At 44.4% G+C, this 26,901-nt stretch overlaps 1 protein-coding gene across 10 annotated transcripts in view; it reads left to right on the top strand.

Annotated features, from left to right (window-relative positions):
• The window catches only part of Dst (dystonin), a 401,984-nt gene that overhangs the window by 333,863 nt on the left and 41,220 nt on the right, over positions 1-26,901 (top strand). For 8 of the 10 annotated variants that reach the window (XM_041655211.1, XM_041655202.1, XM_041655203.1 and 5 more), the window contains 16 exons: positions 1,091-1,261; positions 4,701-4,867; positions 6,455-6,614; positions 6,803-7,129; positions 7,612-7,696; positions 8,691-8,932; positions 9,667-9,873; positions 13,251-13,370; positions 13,535-13,642; positions 14,945-15,163; positions 19,387-19,590; positions 21,152-21,383; positions 22,364-22,590; positions 23,751-23,873; positions 24,004-24,105; positions 26,233-26,334. In XM_041655211.1, coding sequence (XP_041511145.1) covers positions 1,091-1,261; positions 4,701-4,867; positions 6,455-6,614; positions 6,803-7,129; positions 7,612-7,696; positions 8,691-8,932; positions 9,667-9,873; positions 13,251-13,370; positions 13,535-13,642; positions 14,945-15,163; positions 19,387-19,590; positions 21,152-21,383; positions 22,364-22,590; positions 23,751-23,873; positions 24,004-24,105; positions 26,233-26,334 — 2,796 coding nt within the window. The remainder of the gene's footprint in view (positions 1-1,090; positions 1,262-4,700; positions 4,868-6,454; positions 6,615-6,802; positions 7,130-7,611; positions 7,697-8,690; positions 8,933-9,666; positions 9,874-13,250; positions 13,371-13,534; positions 13,643-14,944; positions 15,164-19,386; positions 19,591-21,151; positions 21,384-22,363; positions 22,591-23,750; positions 23,874-24,003; positions 24,106-26,232; positions 26,335-26,901) is intronic. The other 2 variants (XM_041655209.1, XM_041655207.1) reach the window with 1 other exon arrangement.

Raw genomic sequence — 26,901 nt, 5'->3', positions numbered from 1 at the left:
CCTGACAGTACATAGGGGATACGGATGGACGAAGTTCGTGGGTTGACTCGCCCTGCCATGTTCTCTGCTCTGACAGACCCAGCAGGTATGACTGTAGGCAGCCATGGTGGATGGCGCTATGTTAAAAAAGCATGCAAACCTCTCATGCTGTGGTAGCTCCTTTGCCCTGGTGACTCACAGACGTAAGGGATGCAGGCTCTGTTGTGTTAATTTCTCTTGGGGAGATCCACATGGACATCCATTCACCCAGACGGGCACTAACAGCAGACTGAAGTGGGATTTCACTGAAGTCCAGCTTTTTGAGACCAATGAGTTTATTAAGTGGTTTTTTTAAAAACAGGGTGCAAGTGAGAGGTTACTTACGAGAGCATGTGTGACCCCCCCCCCTCCAATAGCTAAGTCACCACAAAGACCCACCCCATCGTGGATGGCATTAACCTTTCAATTCTATACAGTTCAGCGTCACCCAAGATCACTTGCAACTGGGGGCTAGGGTAATAGGGATCCCAGAGTAGACTCTCCAGACCTCCCTACGGAGTGTCAGCGGCTCCGTTACCTTTATCACAGACCTGACCGCCGCTGTGGTTTTGCTCTGCTTGCCATGGCTACAGTGGCATAGTCCAAGAATGGTATCTTGTTATGAACAGAGGGGGAAGCACCACAGGGCACGTGTGCACACATAGGCACACACGTGCACACAGCAAAGAAAAGGTCCGGGAGACGGTAGGTAAAATACCTGCCTGAGTTTGGAACCCCAGCACCCACCTAAAAGCAGATGACATTGACCTTTGACCCCAGCACTGAGGGATGGAGACAGTGGAGACAGGTGGAATCCTGACCTATCTGGCCTAAATGGCAAGCAGTTGGTTTAGTGAGATGTTGTCTCAGAAATTAAGGTGGAAAGTAAGAGAAGACACAAAGTCCGTCTCTGGCCTTAAACACACATATACACATGCAGAGAGGGAGGGAAAGGGAAAGTACGTGACCAAGTTAAGAAACAGTTGTGAGAAGTGGTGTCTAGTGGGCAGATTCCCTTCTTTTTTCTTTTAATGAAACAAGTAAGTAAGTTGAAACAACTGGAACTTTGCAGGTGGCTCAGCGGGCAGCCCAGCTGCAGGAGGCCCTGCTCCACTGTGGGAGGTTCCAGGATGCCCTGGAGTCCCTGCTTAGCTGGATGGCAGACACCGAGGACCTTGTGGCCAATCAGAAGCCTCCATCGGCTGAGTTCAAAGTGGTGAAAGCCCAGATACAAGAGCAAAAGGTAAAATTAATGATATTATCATTTGCTTTCATATTTAATGTTTAAAGGACAATCAAAGCGTACCTTCTCACTTGAACTAACCCGATGCCATAGTAACGGTTTCTTGCCACTTGCTCAGCCGGCACCTACCTCCTGCCACCTTGTTCTGGCTGCGAGAAATACAGCCCCGGATGAAAACAACCAAGAGTCCCTGTTGAACATAAAGCGTAATGGAAAAGACAGGCTGTGAAAGCCAATAAACAAAATCATTATGTAACCTAGAGTATTTCAGAGCAGGGATGAGGGGGGAATCTGCAAGTGACAGAGGCAGGGTCAGGGCAGGAAGTGCTGGAGTAGAGGGGTATTGCCAGTAGCTTTAAATGGAACAGCCAAGAAACCTTTCACTGACCAGGTGGCATTGGGACAGAAGAAATCGTCACTCTCTAGCACATAAGATTTACCCATCGAGTTGTCCTTCTGTAGATTAAATCCTGGTGGGCTTTCGAGCGCTGACGGTGCGAATCCTCGGTTCGCACCTGCTGGACATGTAATGCCACTGCTCTGATGCCGATGACAGAGAGCAGCCCAAGACAGCATGTACAGTGCTGGGCTCACCATCGTGTAGCAGCTAGGCGTGAAGCTTTTAATGACATTCCCAGTGATTTAGCAGCTGTGATTTGAAATGACACACAGAAAAAGGCATGGCACATGGTGTATTAGTAAGGTTGTTTATGTGTGACTTTTTAAATGGGGAGTAAATTAATTATTTGAAATTGAATTTATAGTTTCATTACATATAAAAATTGTAATCCAGGCTGTGTGTATGTGTGAGGTATGCAGGTGAGTGCTTGAATGGAGGGGCCGGAGCAGGACATCAGGTGCCTCCCTCTCCTCACCTTGTTTCCTCTAGACAGGGGCTCTCAATGAACCAAGGGCTCGCGCTTCAGCCTGGCTGGCACTGGGTTCTTTGGATCTGTCTTTTTCCACCCACTCACTGGGTATGTTAGGATTGCAGGCACATGCAGTCCTGTCTGGCTTTTTATGTGGGTCTTGGGGATTCAAACTCCAGTCTTGAAGCTTGCAGAGCAAATTTGTGTGCTTCCTGAGCCATCTCCTCAGCCCCTATAATCAAGTTCTAGTTTACCTTTCTAGCCCTGGGTTAATTTAGTTAGCAGGCATAATAATAACATGCATCCTCTCTCTCTCTCTCTCTCTCTCTCTCTCTCTCTCTCTCTGTGTGTGTGTGTGTGTGTGTGTGTGTGTGTGTGTATGTTGTGTTGCTTGGAATTGAATCTAGGACTTAAGCCATGCTAGGAAAGTGCCTTACCACTGGGCTATTGTCTATTTCAAAATTAAGATTTTAATTATAAATATAGATTTGAAATGTAAATAAATATAAATAAGCTTTGTTAATTAATTTTATTATTAAATCATTCTACAGTGTACACACGTGTTAAAACATTGCATCATAACCCTTAAATACATAAACTATTTGCTAGATTAAACTTTTTAAAAGTTTAATTTTAAACTTTTTTTTAAAGTTTAATTTTAAACTTTTTTTTTAAAAGTTTAATTGGCTGCTTCCTTTAGTTCTACATTCCATATCCGCTCTCTAAAAATTCTCTGAAAACTTAGCCAATTAGGAAGTTATATGAGAAATAAAGCCAGGCCTTACGACCCAGGCCTATAATCCCAGCCACGTGGCAGGTAGAGGTAGGAGGGTCACAGGTTCTTGGTCCGCAGCTCAGTGAGAACCTGTCTGGAACCTGAATGTGAACAAACAGCTTGGGGATATGATGTAATTGCAGTGGCCCAGGATATGTGAGGTGCTGGTTCAGGCTCTGGTACCAGACAACGAAACAAGAGGGGGAGGAAGGAAACATACTGGAAACCCATTGTATCTGTGTGGTTTTTAATTATATACTGCTACCTTGGACTAATTTAAGGTATTCTCCTGGTTTGAGTCATAATGCCTGGTCAGTAGAATCCATTTGTTGACTTTGTCTTTTTAATTGCCAAAGGCTTTGTTATTTCCGTTCACCAAAAGTAACCCACTTGGGCTGGCAAGTTTGCTCAGCACCCGGGTAAAGGGATTTGCCACCAAGCCTGACAGTCTGAAGTCCTCATGGAGGCACCAGAGAATTGAATCTCACAAGTTGTCCTCTTGCCTCTACAAGTGTGTGTGAGTGTGCATGCGTGTGCATGCGCGCGCGTGCACACACACACACACACGCACACACACACGCACACACACACACACACACACACACGATAAATGTAATTTTTTTTAAGTATCCAAATAGTTCTCCTTGCTACCTAAACCATGTGCTTCCTTATTGTTTAGCCCGTGGCCTGAACTGTGTCAAGAACATCTGTGCCTTTTCCTTTGGAAGTGGGCTTTTCCCTCACTGCACTTCTTGGTGGTCTCAGCCTCACAGTATTCTTGTGGCGTGTTACTTCAGGGTAACTGTTAAATCTTTGCTCCTTAACTGTCTCTTGGGATCAGAGTAAGGAAGCAGAGGTCTGTCTGGTTGAGCTCCTGCGCCTCGTTGCTGGAGCCCAGTGCTTATACACACAGTTGCTCAGGGATGATTTGTTTTGATTAGCTAGGGCAGGGTGACCCTGAGTCTGGCCTTCAATTAGATTTAAATTGAATTTCCTTTTAACTGCTAAGTCTTGAAACCTTAATCTTTCTGGCAGCTCCTGAGTTCCCAGTGCACCCCACACTCCCTTCTTTTTGGGTGTCTGAGAGCTCTGCCTAAGTTTTCATCCTCATGTGGGGTTTGAAATGCTGCTTCTGCCGCATGGAGGGCCACGAGCCTCCTGTACAGCCTTCCGACTTGCGGGCTTTTCTGATTGTAACCTGCTTGCCTGTAGTGCATTGTTCCGTGTTGGAAGGTGATTTGAAAACACTGGTGATTTATGGAAATCTTTTATTTTGGTAGAGTTGATAGCTTTTGGGTGCTTAGAGTATTCCTGTTTTATTAAAGTAAGGAGGACGTTATACTTTTCCCGTGGTTCAGGCTGCTTATCCTCTGTGAAGATTGCAGTGACCCTGCCACTGAGAGCTGTCTCAGGTGAAAGCCGCACCTCAGTGTCTGGCACTGCAGTAGCCATTCCACCAAATGCTTTTCTCTTTCCTTTTTAGAAGTGTTGTTTTTTTTTTATGACTATTTATTTATATGGCCTGCATGTGCCACAGCCTGCATGTGGAGGTCAGAGGACAATTTGTAAGAGTTGGTTCTCCCCTTCACCACGTGGGTCCCAGGGATCAAACTCAGGTCATCAGGCCACCTTGACCTGATGAACCATCTCACTGGCCCCAAATGGATTATTTTTAAAATCCTACTTCTCATATTTTTTCATATATGTCCTATCTATCTATCTATCTATCTATATCATACATAAGATATAAATACTTAATATTTGCCACTTAAAATGTTGAACATTCTGTCTGAAGCTTCTGCAGAGACTGCTGGAAGACCGGAAGTCCACTGTGGAGGTGATCAAACGAGAAGGAGAGAAAATCGCTGCTTCTGCAGAGCCCACAGACAGAGTGAAGCTGTCAAGGCAGCTGAGCCTCTTGGACAGCAGATGGGAGGCCCTGCTTAGCAGAGCTGAAGCAAGGTACTGCGAGGGTCCCTGTGGAGCAGCTGCAGTGCACTGAGGGCTTGGGTTGGAGCAGCTCTTCCTTTAACCCGTGTTCTCTACATTTGCATATTCATCGTATGTACAGGGGTTGCGGTGCCTGTCCCCTCATTCTTCTGCTGCCCTGTGGCCACCAGCTACATCCCTGCTTATTATGAAAGCATTTCCCTCGCGGGTAATGCGTTCATTTGTGTATTGCACAGCCCTTCTCTTTCTTCCGTGAGTCAGGCACAGGTGCATGCTGGGTTCTGAGGGAGCTCGGTCACCTCCGCCCCCAGATAAGTGCAGACCGATAGACCTACTGCCATTGAAAATGATGACATTTTCATTGCATTAAAGTGCAAATGCATGGGATGCAGGAAGCCTGTAACAGGAAGGAGCTTGGAGACGGGGAGTGATGGCCATGTTTAAGGGAGGAGTTAAGAAGGAAGCAGTGGGTGGGCCTCTCCCTCCATGACGACAGTAGAGCAGAATGCGGCTCTCCTGGGCTCCTGCTCACAACCCTTTGATTACAGAGTCGCAACCAGTGCAGCACCTCCTGTCTGCAGTGCGGCTGCTTTGATTCACGGTGACTACGAGGAGTCACGCGGAGTGATTGGGTGAAATAACTGTACTGCGTAAATTCCTGCCTCTTTAGAACTAGAATGACAGTGGAGGCTTTTAAAATGTGTGTGCGCCAATACAGCACTCTGAAGGCAGAGGCAGGTGGATATCTGTGAGTTATAGGCCACCTGGATCTACACAGCATCTCAGACCAGCCAAGGCTATATAGTGAGATCATGTCTCAAAAAAAAAAAAAAAAGGCATGAAAATTATATTTTTTCCCTGCTGCCAATTTCTGTAATTCAGCTTCCTGGGAAATTCATTTCCCAGATAATATTATTCCTGAAAAAGTCAATGTGTTAGGAAGATAGGACAACAGCCAGATCTCAGCAGAGGACTGGCAGCTCGGCCCACGAGGAAAACAGCAGTAGAAACAGAAAGACTACTTGGATGCTCTGCAGCCCTGTTTCTAAAAGCCCTTCACCTTGTAAATTAATCCGAGGAGCTCTCCTATTTTTGACATTTAAGTCCACAAAGTGTTAACGATTGCTTTTGACAAATGCACTTGACGCTCTATTTTTCTAGTAGAAGTCACAGTTCTTCAAGTTTGAAAGTCCACCTCTGACCATCTTGTTCTAAATAACTTCAGCCCGCGCCGCTTCCATTGAAATCACATCCAGAGTGCTTCCAGCCAGGCCAGGCATGCCCTGCGTCCTCAGTAGCGCCTCTTGTCATTGTTCTTACTGCCGCTGCCTTTAAGTGTGGTTAGAATTGGTGTGCATCTTCTCAGGGAAGGTGGCTTTCACCCATCATCGTGTTCATGTGCTGGATATCTTGTTTAATCTCGTTTATTTAGAGCTATTTTAACATGTCCTTTAAATGTCTGTGTTTTAAAGCTTAGCCTTACTTGATGCCTTTAAAGCCACGTTTAGAATAGAGTGGAAGGAGCATGGCTGAAAACACTCGTTGGTGATGTTACCCATTCTCCATCCCTGACTGACCTATATCTCGGCAAATGTGTAGGAACCGCCAGCTGGAAGGCATCTCGGTGGTAGCGCAGGAGTTTCACGAGGCCTTGGAACCACTGAACGAGTGGCTCACGGCCATAGAAAAGAGACTGGCAAACTCTGAGCCCATAGGAACCCAGGCACCGAAGCTGGAGGAGCAGATTGCACAGCACAAAGTAAGATGCCATGTGTCAGTGAGGCCCACGTTATCATCTGCTTCATGGTTTTTGTGACATACATTTGTTATTTTATGCATAATTGCAAAGCCAAATCCATTTTTAAATCATCCTTTGGTTCTGTTTACATTTTCATTTGTCCATTCCTTTTTGTTTTGTTCTGTTTTCCTTTCTTGAACTTTGTTTAGGCTTTAGAAGATGACATCATCAATCACAGTAAACATTTACACCAGGCTGTTAGCATTGGCCAGTCCTTAAAGGTTCTGAGCTCCAGGGAGGATAAAGACCTGGTGCAGAGTAAACTAGACTGCTCTCAAGTGTGGTACTTTGAGATTCAAGAGAAAAGTCACAGCAGGTCTGAGCTCCTCCAGCAGGCCTTGTGTAATGCTAAGATTTTTGGGGAAGATGAAGTTGAGCTGATGAACTGGCTGAATGAAGTGCATGGCAAACTGAGCAAGCTGTCGGTCCAGGATCACAGCGCTGAGGCCCTGTGGAAGCAGCAGGCTGAACTCCGGGTATCTTCATTTATTTATGTTTTTTTTTCATTTCAGTTGTTGTTAATTTATTCATTTTTATTAGTTGTATTTATTTCATGTCCATTATGATTTATTATACTCACAAGAGACTTTGTTGTGTGTACAGGGTACTTTTAATGACACGTTACTGAATCCATCCATTTAGCTGGCCTTTTGCTTATTCAGTGTGATTACTGTTGTAGTCAAGGGCCTATAATGAAGCAGTACTTCAGTGCCCCCACAATTTTTACAAGGCCTCGGTGCTTTCTAAAAGGGGAGCGCTGTGAATCATGGTCAATGAACACGGGGCGTGGAGTATGGGTGGGAAGAGAGAGGGAATGGCGAGCGGGCTTTTAAAAGTGGGAGATGTTTCTCCAGATCTGTCCCCAGAGCCCAGTGGAAGCTCTCTCAAGCTAGTGAGTGCTGCTTCTGATTTAAAGTTGTTTCCCCCTGCTTCCATACCAATGGTACCTGTGTTCTAGGCTCTGCAAGAAGACATCGTCCTCAGGAAACAGAGCGTAGATCAGGCTCTGCTGAATGGCTTAGAGCTGCTCAAACAAACCACAGGTGAGATGCCTCCGGCTCGTCCACAGCCAGCAGCCTGTAGCGCTGTCAGGGTGTAGTTCAAGGGCCGGGGGTGGGTGGGGGTGGGGAGACAGAACATTTCCTACTTTGTGAGGCAGCTCTAAGGCTTCACCCTGCAGAAAGCTTTGAAGGTCAGTTGAGTGGGTTTTCTGTGTGATCTCACTGTGTTCTTGGTGGACGCCATGTGGATTACTCATAGCATCAAGTGCTTGCCATAGGCGCTACTCAGAGCAGCCTGCACTATGGCTGTGTTAGTCTTCCACCGTGAGAGCATTGGCGAATACATGGGTTTGGAAATCCATTTTCTTGTTTTGTTTTAAGGTAGGTGTCATTTCTCCGAGCTTGCGCCGCCAAGAAAACAGACGCATGGCTCAATATCTACGTGAGAGGTTCTTCAGCAACTCCGAGAAACTAAGTTATTTTAGCAATTCTTTTGGCTATAGGAAAGTCCTTACCTGTCTCAGCAGTGCGTGTGTGCACGGGGCAGATATCCTTGTGGCTAAAGACGTGATAAAGTATCTAGACCTTTGAGTTAAAAGTCTGAAGCTTAGGGCATAGCTGATGTCTGTCTGAAAAGGAAGGACAGGCAGATAAAGATCCCCACAAGTGTGGAAGCGAGGAGTGCTGAGCAAACACAGGAAGGTTGGACATCCCGCCTGACGAAACCCCACTTATAAGTCAGGGACCTGAGCGCAGGCTGTTGTAGCCCTCGCTCTTGAAGACACACAACTTTGTAAGGTAAATAGAATGTTACACATAAAAGTTTCTCTGGTCCTTGTCATCGCCATTTCTAGTTTTAGTGATATTATGGCTAGCAATCCTGAGGAAGAAGTAAGAGTATCTTTTGGGTCAGATCATCTTTAGGAAAATGTTTCCTCCCCCCCCCCAAACATATCATCAGTAGTCCCTGAAAAAAAACTCCCTACCCTAGCTTTTTATCCTTCTATAAGAAATAATAAGTCTTTTGCAATTTTAGGTGATGAAGTTTTAATAATTCAAGATAAGTTGGAAGCCATTAAAGCACGGTACAAAGACATCACCAAGTTGAGCACCGATGTAGCGAAGACTCTGGAACACGCTCTGCAGCTCGCCACCCAGCTGCAGTCCACGCACAAGGAGCTGTGCTGCTGGCTGGACGGGGTGGAGGTGGAGTTGCTCTCCTACGAGACTCAGGCCCTGAGAGGAGAAGCCTCAAGCCAAGTCCAAGAGAGACAGAAAGTGTGTATCTGTGCTTCTCAAAGGAAGGCATTTGTCACCCACAAGGGGCGTGTCTGTGAGGGTCCCAGTTAGGTTGTCTTGGTGGGCGGGGCCTGGTGGAAGCAGGCAGTAAATTGACTGTTCAGACAGAACGTATAGACTCATATAACTAGGAATATGGTTTCCTGCCCAAGATAGAATAATGAAGAAGGAAAAGAAAAAAAGAAGATGACCATTGTTTCAGAGATTTGTAATTTGTTTGGGAAAGCATTTCTGTCAGAGATGGGTGGCACAGGTGGGTTTTCTGGCAACATCACAAAAATACACTGCCTTTCCAAGCGTTCTTTTCAGATCCATTGCGGTGGAAGGGGGTTGGTGAGGCTGCAGAGGTGCAACGCCAGCATGCCCTCCCTGCAAGCCCTGTTCCTTGGGAGTGCGGCAGCTTTCTTGTTTTAGCGTTGTTACCTGATTGCTTATATAGTAACTTGTTTGGGTTTGTGTTTCCAAATTGTAAATATTTATTTTCCATTTCAAAGACCCGATCTTGCCGTGTTGAGGAAGGAACTGTTCTCTAAACTTCTCTGGAAACACGTTCATTTTTGCAAAACAGCAATAAATAATGAAGTTTTGTTTAGCTCAGGGAGAACTAGCCAGGCCAAGTACAGCTTTGTTAGCCAACAAAGGACCCCCAAGAACAGAGGAGAGCCTGCCCGAACCTTTACCTATATGTGTGTGTGTGTGTGTGTGTTTTCAAGGAACTGAAAAAAGAAGTGAAGAGCAACAAAGCCTTATTGGACTCCCTTAATGAAGTGAGCAGCGCTCTGTTGGAACTTGTACCCTGGAGGGCCAGGGAAGGACTTGAAAAAATGGTCGCCGAGGACAACGAGCGCTACCGATTGGTGAGCGACACCATCACTCAGAAAGTAGAAGAGATCGATGCTGCCATTCTGCGGTCTCAGCAGGTAGGACCAGTATCTTGTTGTCTAGGCAACAGACGGTCTCCAGCTGCCCAGGGTCTTTACCTGAACAAACATGACTACTGCCATATTTCCATTCTGATTACCGTGCTTCAGAAATAAACTCTGAGATTTTAATAGAATTTGGCTGGGCTGCATCTGAGCACTAGGGTGCTGCTGATCTGCATATAGCTAGCAACCATCTGCCCCCATTACATCACAGGCAGCACCCTGCCACACACACAGGGAAGCCCTGCTTTCCGAACAGAATGCTCTGTATCTGCATGTGTGCGTGTTGCTCATTCTAGTGTTATGCCTAGACTCAGCCTTATGGATCTGAGAGTAAATAGTTCGAGTTAGCATATAGGTCAGTGTTAACTGTTCCCTGGCATGCTGCTGTAGCCAAGAAAAGGCCTTTGTTTTCGAAAGGAAAGAGTTTTCTTGGTGACGTAGAGTTTTTTCCAAGGATGACTAAAAGGGGGGAAAAAATGATAGTTTCTGACCTGTCTGTGGCTCACATGGTTTCTACTCCAAAGTTTCAGAGAATTCTGCTGTTAGCCATAGTCCCGGAAAATGGTGGGGAGTGCAGCGGCCTAGAAGTTTATTGTGCATTGTCTGACCCCTGTTGAGATCTCCGTGCTGTTTGCATCCAGTCATCGGGCTTGGATTGCAGACTTGGTTCAAAGCTCTATGGTTTTGTCAGATACCTCCAGCAGGAGATGTGTGACTAACCTCTTCCATCACACCACGCAAAGGCAGGAAGCACAAGCAGGCTGTGGGAGAGTCTCCAGAGTTGCTTTTCTAGCATCGTGTAACTGTAATTTGTAGGTTCTGAAGCTTCACGCTCTCCCCTTTCTATTTTAATAGTTGAGGCTCACGAAGGCTGCTGGAAGGAACACTATAGCAAGGCCCTGCCTAGGAAGTTTCTCTGAGGAGCATTCATGCCCGAGGAATGTGTTCGCTCGCCTGTTTTGCAGCTTGCAGGAATTTGTATGCCTCATTGTTGTAGGAAAGTGGGCATATTTACTTATGAAGTTTATTCAACTCTATTAAAATATTTTTTCCATTAAAATTTATTTGAACATCCCAGAGCTGGCACCAAGGCCTTCTCTGAGTAACAAGACAAATATTCCATCCTTTGAGAGCAGGTTTCTCTTTGTTCAGTTATTTGGGTGATATGAAGCAGATACGGGCTGAATTAACAGGTTGAGATCATATTGGTTAGCATGCATTGGAGCTTGCTCAAGCACTAACTACAGACCAGCTGTAGTCAAAAATGTTTTCAAGTGTTTCCCAAAGATTTAACAATAATAATCAGATTTATGTCGCTGGTCTTGAAACTAAAATATTAAAACATCCACCCTTAAAGAGAACAGTACTGGCCAGGCATGGTAGCGTAGGCCTTTAATCCCAGCACTCCAGAAGCAGGGGCAGATGAGTCTTCCTAGTTTTTATATGGGTTAAATCTTTGATTTCATCTGCTTGTATCCTTTTTCAATGTGGCAGGAGCAGCTGGGGTTGTTGCCAGGGCAGATAAAAGCGCAGGTTCCCGTGGACTCTAGGGAACATGCCTCATCTTTGCTGGGTGGGGCTGGTCATTCCAGCTCTCTGCACAGTGTGGGAGGCCATGATGGTCTGACATCAAGTGATGAGGAGAACTCTGACTCCTCACTAGGTCTGTTATGATGCCACCAAAGTGGGGCAAAGGAGAAGTGCCTCATTACTACCTGACAGGCTGAAGTCCAGACTCCCCGCTGCCCTCCGTTTACACTGGAGGAAGGAACTTAGTTTTGAGTGAGTGGGAATAAAACTTTGGCTCCTGCTTAAAATTATCCTGAAAGGGATATAGGAACACTGTCGCAGATTCAAAGGTGAAATCCGAGGCTCCTCGTGCTACCTCTTGGCATGAGTGAGTGGGGCTGCCATCTTGCTCTGTGGCATTTGATTGACTTGAAGTGAGGATTGTCTGTTTTCTGCCTCTCTAGGCTGCCCCGCCCCCCCGCCGTGTGTCCGTTAGCTAGAGAGAACTGGACTCTCCTGGGCCTGCGTCTATATGCATTGGTGTGTAGGGGCTCCTTATTTGTTTTGTACTTAATCTTGAATAGGTGAGATGCAAAAAATACCACCCTTGGGTGTTGATCCTCAAGATCCCAGGTCCAGGACACTCCACCTTCCTCTTCGTGTTGCAGGAGCGTTCTGTATGTCATGTTGGCATTTTTACCTTTACTTATCTTGGAATGAGGAAACTTGGTCTGTTCCATTTCCCCGTGTGTTTACGTTGTGTTAATGTAGAGCCCTTAAAGTGGAATTATTCTCGGGCTTGTTTTTCAGCCCCACCCTCTCTTCTCTCGCCCAATTATCCTCCTCTACTCCCAGTTTGATTTCCAGCTTCTCTTGGGCAGTGGAACGTTCAGGCAGTCCTGGCTTTGGCAGGCTGCGTGTCCATTTCCCATGAGTTCTTCCAGCTAAAGCTCTCGTGCTTACCTTTATCCCCGGCGGCTACAGTGTTACTCACCCACCTTCTGATCCCTGCTTGGTTCAGAATGGCACTGAGAGTTTATTTGATGGGAGACACTGAAAATGTTTGTGCGCTTTGACAACTCAAAGGGACAAAAACAAAATGTGGGGAATATTCATAATTAAAGAAGCAGAATATAAAGGTGTTCATAAAGTAGTTTACAAGTCTGACTTTCCTAGTTTCTTGGGGGAAAGTCACTGAATTACCAACAATATTAACTCTGGATTTTAATTTTCTTCTCTCTATTTTTCTGTACTTTAAAAATTTCTGCCATGCCTATGAGTTATAAATTATGAATTAATGATGAGGAAAAACAACTGAAACATTTAGGAATGATCTTGTACATGGTTAAAGCCCAGTATTAAATGAGATGTTTACAAGTCATATATGAATTGTTTGAGTGTATTCTTCATTTATATATAAATGCACACACATTTATATATAAACACATACAATAAAGAAATGGAATTTTTTCATTCTTTTATCAGGAACAAGGTACTTTAATGGCACAGTGCTACCTACCCATCTGAGAATTGGAGTCATATGAAACATTACTTACAATGGTATCTAACTGTCAGGTTTTAGAACAGTTATGTTTGGGTGCTGAGACACCGGAACAGAAGGCTGCAGAGCCGGCCATCTTCGCATCCTTCCTGTGCCCGTGACCATACAGCAGGACATAAGAGCTTGAGAACAGAGTTCTCTCTCTATCCCTCAGCCACTCACGATTTAGTTTAGCGTGCTCTGAAAGGAGAAGCTGAGAGTCTCCAATTAGGAAAGGGAGTATCTAGAAGCAACAGAAATAGGTAATTTTTCTGGCACCAACCACAGGAACTTTCTGACCTAATTATTATCTTTTGTTTAGTTTGAGCAAGCGGCGGATGCTGAACTATCCTGGATTACTGAAACAGAGAAGAAATTAATGTCTCTGGGTGACATCAGGCTTGAGCAAGACCAGACTTGTGCTCAGCTGCAGGTTCAAAAGGTGAGGAAATACATTTCCAGTTGCCGTCTAGGTTGTGCGTCTCCAGGCTCCGCGTCTTCCAAGACCCTGTCAGGGTCGCTTGCTATTTTCAACTGCTTTGCCTACTTGCCTTCACGGAATCACACACTTTTCTTTGTATTTTGTCTTTGTTTGGTAAATCACAGGCATTCACCATGGATATTTTGAGACACAAGGATATTATTGATGAACTTATTAAATCTGGGCATAAAATCATGACCACCTCCAGCGAAGAGGAAAAGCAGCCAATGAAGGTATTACCTTGTCCGTATGCTAGGCAGTGACCCTCAAACGAATAGTATCCACTGAGCACTGAGTTCCAGAAGGGCACTTTGTATGTATCTGCAGCTTTTGTTTAAACAGCAGAATCGTGACATTTAAAGCAGGCATCTTTTCAGGTTATTGAATAACCATGGAAACCCATCCCCCAGAGGACAGTCAGTGTTGATACTTCTGTTAAAGGTTCCTCCACTAACCCATGTTGAGCATTCAGTTTGTCCAGTCAGTATTAACTGTGTTACTGTTATGATGCTTATGAGATGTGCCAGCTATGGACCATAAACTTCTGGAAGATCTGCAACTTTTAAGCCAAAACAAAATCTAAAATGCATCGATCTTCATTCTGTATAAAGTTACTCTAAGCCAGTAGGAGAACAATGAGGTAATAGCTAAGGAAGCCATAGGTATATGTGGTTTTAATAATTCTGCAAATTGATGGAAAAGCATCCTCAGGTAAAAGTGGATGGTTCAGCTTTATATGGACATCTGAGTAGCTTAAAGAAATGACTGAGTGCTAATACTTCTGGGTAAGTATATGACCCCAAATAAAGATAGACAAATATCCATGTCTTAAATTACATTTTAGAAAAAAAATGCATTTCTTTTCAGGTAGACCACAGATAAAATTACAGATTGTACATTATAATGCTGTTTTCTCTTTCTCCTTTTTTTTTTAACAAGGGTGGTTTATTAGTCTATAACTAAGTAATATTTTTCAAGGATTCAGAAATAAAGAACACAGATGATCATGAAATGTTTTCTGGTTCTGACTTGTAGCTTATTGGGCGATCAGCCTTTGTGCTACCCTTGTTTTTATTGTGAGTTTGCATCACACTCTCAATCACTGCACACACAGCTCTAGTGTAGAGCACAGTGGCCTACTGAGATTCCCATGCACCTACTTGATTTTATTTTGAATTCTTTTTTGTCCTTTTAATTTCATTCTTAAAAGATAATCTTCCTTTTTCTCCAGATAATAGTGTTAATGCTGGTCCAATGTGTGAAACTTAACTTTCTAACGCAGAGAACAGTGTAAGAGTACCCGAGAATTCTGATTACTATGTCTGCAGAATTCAATGACTCTGCGTAAAATTCAAGTGCCCTCTTTAACACGCATGCATGCGTAGAAACAGTCAGTCCGAACAGGCTTCTTTTATGTATTTATCTCGCGTACATTTGCTGTGTTCCTGCTCTGTGTCACATGTACAGTACTACTCAGAGCATCCTGAACTTCAGCTTCCAGCCTGGTGAACATACTTCCTCATTTTGTTTTCTAGAAAAAACTGGATAAGGTATTGAAGAACTATGATGCCATCTGCCAGATAAACTCAGAGAGGCACCTGCAGCTGGAGCGGGCACAGTCCCTCGTTAGCCAGTTCTGGGAGACGTACGAGGAACTTTGGCCATGGCTGGAAGAAACGCAAAGAATCATCTCCCAGCTGCCTGCCCCAGCCCTGGAATACGAGACTCTGAGACGGCAACAGGAAGAGCACCGGGTGAGAGCTAGAGGCCCAGCTGTTAACGGGGCAGTGGTCCTGACGGCGTTCTTAACGTGATGTCAGACACCAAACAGCACTAGGGCATCTGTAATGCTGCAGTGTAGTCTGCACTGCCTCACGGCCGGGTAGCTGTCACACACCGCAGACATCACAGCTTTCCTGCAGTAGCGTGTACTTTATTCTGTCTGGGGAGGGAAAAGAATACCATTTTTACAATGTTAGCAACATGAGCTTTTTGAGGTGCTTTCAGTTATGTATGTTGAATCGCGTTCCGTGTACATATGTTGAATACATTCTATGCTTTGTATGCTGTGACCAGAGCCATCTAAAATATTAAAAAGTAGAGCAGAGGTGTACAGAAGAACCATCATACATACACAGCCATTGAGTTTGGAGAAAATGGACAGTGTGTACATCTGTCAGAACAGCCATGTCCCGAGAGCTATGGAAAGGAAACCGGCTGAAGTATCAGCGTAGGTTGGTGGCTAAGAGTCGAGATGAGATAGGGTGATTCCATGCTGGCTGTTAAGGGGCCATCACCACCTCCACTATGTCAAACAGTGAAGGTGTGACCTAATTACATAAAATGGGAATGGAGCTCTGGCATTATGGAATCGTCTCTCCAGCCATCAATCAACTGTTAATGTCACTTGACACTTAGAAGAGTTTGGTTGAGAGAGGGTTCGAGTCTCGGAAGAAGATCTGGAGTTCTTTATATTTGTGGACTTAAGAACATATTTGTCCTCCTTGATCTGTATGTGATGTATTCGGAGACTAATCAGGAGGAGGTGAGAATCGCCCAGTCTATGTTACAACATCTCTTAGAAGACACGATAAATTTAGTACTTCTTTAAAGACTTATTTTCATGCTGTATATATGCACCTTTTGCCTGTGCGTATGTTGGCACCACATGTGTACAGTCAGAGGCCAGGAGAAGGGGTTGTACACTCTGGACTGAACTGCCGCGTGGGTGCTGAGAATCAGAACCAGGTCCTCTGCAATAGCAGCCAGTGGCCCGGCTCCTGCCTGTTGATCTTGTTTGTGTTCTTTAACACACTGGCGTGGAAGACTGTCTCTAGTGGAAGCACTTATTCAGATATACAAGCAGTTTAAGGCAAAACTAAATGTTTATAGAGCCTTATCCAAATCATTCAACTAGCAAAAGACCTAAAAATGGTCTCCAACCGAATTTAATTTAAGGGTCAAGGTTTGTTGTGCCAGAGATCCTGGCCGCCGTTCATCAAATGACTCTTAGTGTAAAATGGGCCGTGAACATCTCTGTCATAGGCGATTCAAAAGACTGCTTTTAGAACAACACCTAGTGATAAGAAATGGCTCAGTAGCTAAAACCTTAGAAATAGAATTGATTTTCTCTTTTGCATAATCTGAACTTGCAACACAGACATATGGTTCTGTATGTAGCCTTGTGCGTCTGCAAAGTCTTCATACTGGATAGTTTTCGCAGCCCTCTCTAAAAGCCTTTCTTTTCTGACTCCAGATCTGCTGATGAGGGAAGACCTATCTAGAAATGAAAACAGCCTCCAGAGGCTGTGTTAGCAAGTGAAATAGACCTTTCAGTCGTGTGAAATCTCTCCAGCATGACGGCCTCAAGAATTATTTGGTTACATGTGAGGCCAAGTCATGTGGTTTCCACACGCCCCACCCCTCACCCCTGAGAGAAGTTCTCTCTATGTAGTCCAGACTGGCCTCAAACTCACCATCCTCCTGCCTCAGCCTCCTGACTGCTGGAATTACAGGTGTATAACACCACGCCCAGGCTGTTGGCTCACACACACACACATGTCCAAGTAGGCACCTAACCAGTGTCCTCTGGCCTGTTGCCGGATGCCATACAAAAGGCTCATCACACTTAATCCCTGGGTTAAGTCACCTCAGCAGTACCGCACTGACCAGCTGGCCAGGCAGGTCAAGAGACCTCGGCCAAAGTCTTGCATTTTCCTTGAGAGTCTTGGTTCTTGGGTTCAGAGTTATTGTCCAAGCATTGCCTTCTGCAGTGCAAAAGAAGAACATGCCTGACATCGTCAGCTTTCCCTTCTGTGTCACTGATGTTGGCTGATGGAGCCATTGCCTCTTCCTTTCTGTGACACAGCACAAGGAATATAGAGTTTTCACTAAGATCTAGACCAAAATAACCATGATATAGATCCCCACAGCCATGAGGTAGATCCCCACAGCCATGAGGAAGATCCCCACAGCCATGAGGTAGATCCCCACAGCCATGAGGAAGATCCCCACAGCCATGAGGTAGATCCCCACAGCCATGAGGAAGATCCCCACAGCCATGAGGTATATCCCCACAGCCATGAGGAAGATCCCCACAGCCATGAGGTACATCCCCACAGCCATGAGGAAGATTCCCCACAGCCATGAGGAAGATCCCCACAGCCATGAGGAAGATCCCCACAGCCATGAGGTAGATCCCACAGCCATGAGGTAGATCCCACAGCCATGAGGTACATCCCCACAGCCATGAGGTAGATCCCCATAGCCATGAGGTAGATCCCCACAGCCATGAGGAAGATCCCCACAGCCATGAGGTACATCCCCACAGCCATGAGGAAGATTCCCCACAGCCATGAGGAAGATCCCCACAGCCATGAGGTACATCCCCACAGCCATGAGGTAGATCCCACAGCCATGAGGTAGATCCCCATAGCCATGAGGTAGATCCCCACAGCCATGAGGTAGATTCCCACAGCCATGAGGTAGATCCCCACAGCCATGAGGTAGATCCCACAGCCATGAGGTAGATCCCCATAGCCATGAGGTAGATCCCCACAGCCATGAGGAAGATCCCCACAGCCATGAGGTACATCCCCACAGCCATGAGGAAGATTCCCCACAGCCATGAGGAAGATCCCCACAGCCATGAGGAAGATCCCCACAGCCATGAGGTAGATCCCCACAGCGGTTCCCCCGTGCTCTTTGCGTGCAGTACGTTAGCTTAGACTTTACCACGCATGCTTTTATAACTGAGCTCGTGTGTAGAGTATTTTCAGTAGCCCTTCAGACAACTTTAAAGCATCAAACCCCTGTACATTATCTCTAGACTGCCTTTCCTGGGCGTGAGCCCTCTTGGAAGCTCCTGCTAGTGGCTGGAGTGCAACAGATTGGCGTTAGACTCCTGAGGACGAGGGACAAGTGGCAGCCCTCCCTACTTAGAGGCTAACCTGAGAGTCTTTTAAAGGAAAGTCTCCCATGGGAATGGTTCTGGAGTGGCCCCATGAAGTACTGCTCTTCAGAGGGCCCAGCTTTATTCCAGCTCCCAGCACCTCAGCAGCTTAGCAGGAGTGACCCCACTTGAATTCCAGCTCCTCTCCTGGTGTAAATACCATGTGTCCTTTAATCAGAGGACAGAATTCAGCAACGTTTCTCACGATACGTATTGTCTTTAAATGTACTTTAATAATCATGCTCAACATGTAGTTGTGTGTTTGATAAGCCCGTTACCTTTGAAACTTTAGCAGTTTACAGTAATAAATAGGGGGCTAGAGAGATGGCTTTACAGTTAAGAGCATTTGCTGCTCTTCCAGAGATCTGGCTTAAGTCCTCGGTGCCCACATGGCAGCTCACGGCCTTACCTGTAACTACACATACACACACAAATAAATGTAATAAAATAACCAACAGAAATGACTTGATATATTTAGTGTCTATATGTCATGTATATATAGACTAGGTTCTAATTATACATATATAATGTAATATATATGAGTATCCTTCTGATACTGGTTCACACGTGTGTGAATGGGGTACCTGTGGGCTCAGGGCACTCTCGTACCTCTCTATCTTGAGGTTTTTAAAAACCCAGTATTGTGTCTTTCTTCCCCCCAAGAGTCTTCCTAATCTTGATGTCCCTTCCCCAATCATTTCCGTATGTATTATGAGTGTGCAGTTAGAAGCACCCGTGAGCAGTGGCTCAGCCAAGGCGTTCAGACTCCTTTCCTGCAGATGACGTGATGCTCTTGTGACAATGGGCCGCTCTTGCTATGAACTGCACATTTACCATTTGCATTAGTGCCATCTTGTCTGTGACTGGACAGTTGCTTCTCCTCCTTGCAGAGGCATAGAGAAGTGCCTGGCGGCGGGGAGGGCATTTGTTTAGCATGTCTTGTTGGCTGGATGCGTTGGAGATGGGACCAGTTGCAATATGGAGGTGTGACTCTGAGATACTGAGAAGCTGTCTGGTTTATTATAGCAACTACGAGAGCTGATAGCAGAACACAAGCCTCACATAGATAAGATGAACAAGACCGGGCCGCAGTTGCTGGAGCTGAGCCCAAAGGAAGGCGTTCATATCCAAGAGAAGTATGTGGCAGCTGACACCCTTTACAGTCAAATTAAAGAAGATGTCAAAAAGCGAGCTGTGGTTCTTGATGAAGCCATTTCTCAGTCAACTCAGGTAATCCTTTACACTAGGAAAAAATTCATTTCCTCCCCACAGCCAAGCCTACCAAGCATTTCCCTGGACCCTCTGGTTAAATTTTATCTCAGGTGATGTATCGACTGTATTGTCTCTGAGTATAGTGCCTCTGCTCTCAGAGCTGGGATTTGCTTGCAGTCAACTCTTAGGTTTCTCTGCCTACTTCAGGGTACAATAAAAATAAATAAATTTCGGTGAGTAGGATACCCACTGGGAGCAAAGGTCAGATACTTGCTTCAGTGACCACCATAAGTAGAACACAGTATTTGACGTCGGGGAGAGAAAAGAAACTATTACAGTCATTAATAATAAAATATTTCTAATAAAGCATTTACAGGAAACCCTGAACAATAAGCCAAAGGGGAAAAAAGATAAGAATATTAAGTAGGAAACAGAGTTTTTGTAAATACTATTTTTTAAGAAGCTGACTTTTTGCAAAACTGTAGGTTTGCCATTTTCAAAGTTTTGATTTTTATCGTTAGATACTGGCTTTGGGGTGGCATTTTCTGTACTCCCAAGTGTGTGTTCTGGTTTCCCTTCTGCGGCTGCAGGAGAATACTCTGAGGAGAAGCAGTATAGGGAGGGGTGGGCTTGTTTCTTTTTACACTTCCAGGTCCCAGGCCCTCATTGTGGGACGGCAGGGCAGGGGCTCAGCAGAAGCTGAAACAGCAGAGACCAGGAAGAACACGGCTTAGTGGCCTCCTCCACGGCCCATGCTTAGCCAGGGTTCCTCTGCAGCCCTGTGCCATCTGCTCAGGAATCGAGCCACTCAGTGAACTGGGCCCTCCCTCCATCATCAATTACCAGTGAAGACCATCCTCCATAGATACCCATAGGCCAGTCTGATCTGGGAACTCCCTCAAGTGAGACTCCCTTCTCAGATGACGCTAGGTTGTGTCAGTTTGGCAGTTAGAACTAAGTAGAGCAGTGTGGGTTCACTCAACCCTGATGCTAGTGTAGGGTTTTAGAATAAACATGGTTTCATAACATTGCGTAATTGTGTATGATGCTTTTATAAATATAAAATTATTTCCTATATCTAATTGTATATTTATTTGACCATGAATTCGATACAACATTGGACATATTTTTATTTTTTCAGTTTAGGAAATATGTAACTCAAGGAATCCCTTGAATCTAATCAATGCCACCTATGAATTTTGCATGCACTTGTATAATGTTTTAGGATTTCAAAATGTTCGTTTTAAATGAATAATCAGTTTTGACAACCAAATGTGCATCTTATAAAAAAAAACAAGTTGAATTGTGGTTAAAAAAAATAAACAACAGGTTAAGATTTATATTGCTGCTAAGGAGTGTAGACTGTTTCTTAATGAAAACATTCAATTACTGATGGGAAGCTCAGTGTTCTCTTCATGAGCGTGTCACACAGAAGTGCACCGAGGTCGTGACCTTAGGCATGGCTTCATACACCAGCTGGAAGTGACTCCACATGGAAGTGTTGGCAGAGGGGCTTCAGCTTTTAGCTGAAGGAAATGTTGCAGGCAGCAGGACAGTGACCCCATTGTCTTGCCTGTAGTTTCATGACAAGATCGACCAGATCCTTGAGAGCCTGGAGCGCATCGTGGAGCGTCTGAGGCAGCCGCCATCCATCTCTGCTGAGGTTGAAAAGATCAAGGAACAGATTGGTGAAAACAAGAGTGTGTCTGTGGACATGGAGAAGCTGCAGCCGCTGTACGAGACTCTGAGGCAGAGGGGAGAGGAGATGATTGCCAGGTCTGAGGGCACCGAGAAGGACATATCTGCCAAAGGTAGTGATTTCGAAGTGAGGAAACGAGCTCTGCATTCCTTTGTTTGTTTGTTTGGTTTTTTACATAGGGTCTCCCTCCAGGTAGCACTGGCTGGCCTGTAACTCACTATGTAGGCCAGGCTGGCTTCAACTTCCCAGAAACCCATATGCCTCTCCCTCACAAGTCCTGAGATTGAAGGCACGCCACCACACCCGGTCTCAGCTTTTAAAACGGCTGTGGATTTGTACGCTGTCTGCTGCCAGCCTGACTGCATAGCAAACTGCCAGGTCTCTAAAGAGCTTGCACAGTGATGTGTCACTGTATGAAAGTTCTTTGATGTCCTCCTCAGTTTGTGAAATCAATTGGTTTACATAAAGACCATATGTTTTCTGAGCCTCTTAGGCTCTCAGACTGAAATTAATGCTAATAAGCCAAAGCTGGGGATACAGTGTTAGTATCATAGCTAGCATGCCTCCTCCATCCCATAACCACCAGAATGGTAACCATAGCCACTAATATTAGAGTTGTGATCTGTGAGTCAGAGGAAAGGTGTGTATATAGTGGAAATGAGTATTCCAGAAGCAAGCCAGAAGTGCAAACCCTTGTCCTGTTCCTGGGCCTGAGCAAGCAGTTCCATCCTTGGAGAGCATAAGAAAACATGTCTCAGATTAGTTACTTATTTTAGCTTAGTTCCTTACTATCTTTGGGATTAAGGCCAGCTTCGTGAACTTAAAACTTGGTACACTTGGGTCTTCCTGAGCTCGTGTGGCTTTAAGCATCTACTTTTCTAAGGAAAGGTCTTGGTTCGGCGAGAATGGACCTATAGATTTTGTATTGTATGGGATAGGTGTGGGCCCATTGATAATGCATAGGCTGCAGCTGGTCAGAACCTGTTCTCATTCTATGTATTTAGCAAATCAGGTAACTGTTCGCTGTATGAGCTAAAGTTTTGCTTTTATGAGGGTGACCTGCGTCTTTGCTGACATTGTTTTGCTGTGTAGCCGTGCAGGATAAGTTGGACCAAATGGTTTTCATTTGGGAAAGCATACACACGCTGGTGGAAGAAAGGGAAGCCAAATTGCTGGATGTTATGGAACTAGCAGAGAAATTCTGGTGTGATCACATGTCATTGGTTGTTACCATAAAAGACACTCAAGATTTCATCCGGGACCTGGAAGACCCTGGGATTGATCCCTCAGTAGTAAAACAGCAGCAGGAAGCAGCTGAGGTAAGGGACAGAACTCATTTCAACTAAAAAAAAAACGATGAAGTTGTGCATGCTAACACCTGATCTTGTATATGACTGAGAAAATCATGCTGTTAAAATTTGCATTCGTTCTGAATGTCAATGTGCAGTGAAAACCAAGATATAATGGCCATGCAGATGTCACCTGGAAGTGGCTCTTAAAATCATGTCTCTGCCCCTACACTGCTCACTCTTGGTGCAGGGCCTCCCAAGCAGCCTGAAGCACGGGATGTCTGCCCTCTAAACGTCTTCCTGTCTCTGTCCTGCTGAGTCAAGGCCCCTCAGATGCCCCCACTGTCTGCTGGGTAAAGAGCCCTGACTTTACCCAGGGCCTCTACCAGCTTCGCTCTCACCGGCTGGTGCCCGTGTGGTCACAGGTCCCGCTCTGCTGTCCTTTACCTCTGTGCACTTTTTAGTGTCCTTGAAGCCTTGCACAGTCTGTTTCCTTACCTCACTGTGTCATTTCTGCCACCGCTGCGATAGGCTTCGGGATTGGGTTACGTTAGTACCCACCCCATACGCTTATTTTGTTGTGTATTTACCTGAACCGCTTGTGGAGCTATGGGGCTCTGGAGAAGGCTAGGCAAATATTTCCATTTCCAGGGTTTGGTTTAGGGCTTTGTTTATGATCATTAAATATTGCCGAGTGGGTGTGTCTAACCATGATGGTGAAAACAAGGTAGGTGCTTCATTTCTCTTGTTATGGATCAGCCGTGATACCTGGGTGGTGACATGCCGTGGAGCTTCAGAGCTAGCTTTCCATGAGTTTCCCAGCGGACACATTACTTGGCATCAAATCTTTGTGCTCCTGTTTTACTGCTGCTGTCTGTTTTGAACACATACACAAACTAGTTGTGAGAAACAAAATGCCTTCCAGTGCTTTACTATATTGGGGATATTTTTTAAATTGCTCTGGTATTTCGTCTTTATTAGTAAAGATTTGGTGTCAGAGAATATTGTTTTCTCTAAAATATTTCTTTTGTTTTCTTGTTGAGAAAAATGACTGTATGAACTTGGGAAATGAGACAAAACGATGCTCATCTCACTTAGGAATCCCTATGGACAGCTAGCTCTGTGTGGCATCTTTTCCTGGCTTTGATGTGGTTTTACATGGTGTTCTGAGGCTCTGTTTTGAATTCTAGGCAATAAGAGAGGAAATTGATGGACTGCAGGAAGAGCTAGACATGGTCATCACACTGGGCTCTGAGCTCATCGCTGCGTGTGGGGACCCTGATAAGCCCATTGTCAAGAAAAGCATAGATGAGGTACTGGTAGACGGATTTTCCACTTTCACAAGAATTTCTTTCTCAAGACTTGACAAACTAACATCTGTTTGTTACAAACAGTTAAAACCATACATTTGACACTCAAAGGATTGCAACTTTTGTTTTGTAGTTAAATTCAGCATGGGATGCTCTCAATAAGGCTTGGAAAGACCGGGTTGATAAACTGGAGGAGGCCATGCAAGCTGCCGTTCAGTACCAAGATGGATTGCAGGTGAGATGGTTGCTGTGCCCGCTGGCCGGCCTGAGCTGGAAACAGGAAATGTTATTGGTGCATTTATACTTTGGTACCACTCCAACCCTGTGGCTGTGTGGAATTGCAGACAGATCTGTTCCTGTAATTGCCACAGCTACTTCGACTCATCCTTCTTAGAAGATATTTCTTACCTTTTGGACATATGGATTTATACATACATGTAAACATGGGTTTGTACACACATTAGTGGAATTTACTTTGAAGAGCGGTCTAGTGGCTTTTTTTTTTTAAAGCAAGAGTAAATGTTCCCACACAGTATTTCTCAGAATTGGTGGGCACCAGGCAGTGAAGTGTCATGGAACAGAGTCTGAGTTCTGTTCTAAAGTTGAGTGAAATAAGATGAGAGGAATAAACATGAGCTAAAAATATCACCAAGTTTAACTGACGTCAGAACACAAGAGAACCGATGCGAAGCCGTGTTTGCTCTGTGTACTAAAATAGATTTTTATTTTATTGACTCAAAACTGGGTGTATCATGGTTCTTTTCTACATGATTGTTACAGTAGTTGTTTCTTGTCTTTTCAAGGTTCTCATTCAGTTCGTTAGCCAGATAGAATCTGGTCTTTTAATATTGAAGTTCTCTTGAGGCCAGCTTAGGGATATTTCTTCCCTACCTCCCTCCATGTCCTGTTTCCTAACAGGTTGGCAGGAGTTTAATCTTTCATATTCCCTACCACATGGAAAAACCCTCTCTTAAGTATTTCCATAACACTTAAGTGAATATTATTTTTAAAGCTCATATGAGAACATTTTTTCCTTTTTCTTCATGTCACTTCATCCTATAAATATCACCAGCAAGGCTTTATCTCAGCAGAAAGGGTTTTGAACTTTGGAAATACATAAAATTTTTCATGACATAAAACTCCTTGTTGTAACTCTTTGTTGTAACTCAAGTGCACACACACACCCCACCCCAAGCAAAGTCAGGATTTCTTGCTTAAATAACCTATGGCCGGTGATAGCTACGTTGGACTCCCACTGTGTAAGGATGCGTCATAATGACAAGTCTTTTGAGTGGCATTGTCTCTCATGGCTAGAGATGATACTACCAATATGTGAGGTCACCTGAGAGCCTTGAGCAAGGCACCATGATTTGACACCAACAGCAAGAAGCATAAGCTCCATCATAAGTCCTATTGGTCATAAATGGCAACTTGGGTTACTGAATGGCTGTAGGTATGATATGGTGCTAGGTACTCCATAAGGTGCAAGGCTTGGTTATAAGGTGAGATACTTTTTCTTCCCAAGTTGCTGCTAAAGTGATTAGGGTTGGTTAATGGTCATTTAATAGACCAGATTGTTTGTAAGGTTTCTCTTCTGTCAGCTTCATCAAAATGTAAAATTATTTAGATATACATTCATTACCTTTAAAAAAAAACATGCAGTAAACCTGGGTATAATGTATAGAAACCTAGGAACAATGTAGTGGGCTCTGAAGCCTGTTGCAGTTCACAGACTCTTAATCACGTGCGTCCGCAGGATTTTAATGTTAATGTAGGTAGTATAGGAAGGTGAGCTGAACCGTAGTGACCTTCTTGGTTATTTGAATGAGTAGATACATTTGGATCTTTTTCTTTCAGTTTATTTTTATATAAGCAAATGAGAATTTGCACTTTTGTGGTTGAACATATAATATATAAGCTCAGGTTATATATTGAATATATATATTGAACATATAAGCTCAGGTTGTCAGGGTTGGTAGCAAATTCCTTACCCAGTGAGCAATTTCACAGGCCCTACAATTGTTAGAATTTCTGCATATAGCAAGTTCAGATAAGCGTTTATTTTTAAAAATGAAAGATTGTTTTATTTAATACCTATTCTTTATCGAATAAGCTTTTCTTTCAAAGTGCCTGATAGTTTAAGAATAGTTTTTCTTTTGCCAGCTTTAGTGCAGAATTGTAGGTGACATTTACTTGATATTTGAGGAGCTGTTTTATATTAAGGCTTTTATTCAGGCGAACTATCTTAGTTTTATAAAGTAGGCGCCTTTCATAATTTCTCCTAGTTATTGCCTTTCCCTGTAACCCCAGAAGCATGGCCGTTCCGGAGCAATGGTGATAACATGGGAAATCTGTCTTTCAGGCAATATTTGACTGGGTTGATATCGCAGGCAACAAGCTAGCCTCAATGTCTCCAATCGGAACGGACCTTGAGACTGTCAAGCAGCAGATTGAGGAGCTGAAGGTACGGGTGGGGCTCCTGGTTGGTAAAGAGCCGCCTGTAGTTACTGGTTCATTAGATTTCTCACTTCAGTTTATTTAGCTTGCATAATTAAAACATTATATATTGACTTCAAGATTGTACTATTTATTTCTGTTGCATGTTTTTTTATTTGTGCATTTGCACGCAAGTGTGCCACACATGTAAGGAGGGCAGAGAACAACTTGTGGTCAGCAGCTCTCTCCTCCCACCACGTGGATCCTGAGGATCAAGCTCAGGTTGTCAGGGGTGGTAGCAAATTCCTTACCCAGTGAGCGATTTCACAGGCCCTACAACTGTTAGAATATCTGCATGTAGTAAGTTTAGATAAGTGTTTATTTTTTAAAATGAAAGATTGTTTTATTTAATACCTATTCTTTAGAGAACTATAAATAAACAAAAAAAAAGGGTGAAAACAAGACTAGTAACTCTCTCCAAAAGCTGTATACTTAAAAGCAGTTATACCTAGGATTTGATATACAGCTCTTCAGATATCCTCATGTCTTAGTGGAGGGTGTGTGTGTGTGTAGAGGAGGAGGGCCAGATTTGGAT

The sequence above is a fragment of the Microtus oregoni genome, unplaced genomic scaffold, assembly GCF_018167655.1.
Source record: "Microtus oregoni isolate MIOR12 unplaced genomic scaffold, Mior012 000007F_ref0000211, whole genome shotgun sequence".
Classification (NCBI taxonomy): domain Eukaryota; kingdom Metazoa; phylum Chordata; class Mammalia; order Rodentia; family Cricetidae; genus Microtus; species Microtus oregoni.
This window is presented reverse-complemented; position numbering and strand designations above follow the sequence as displayed.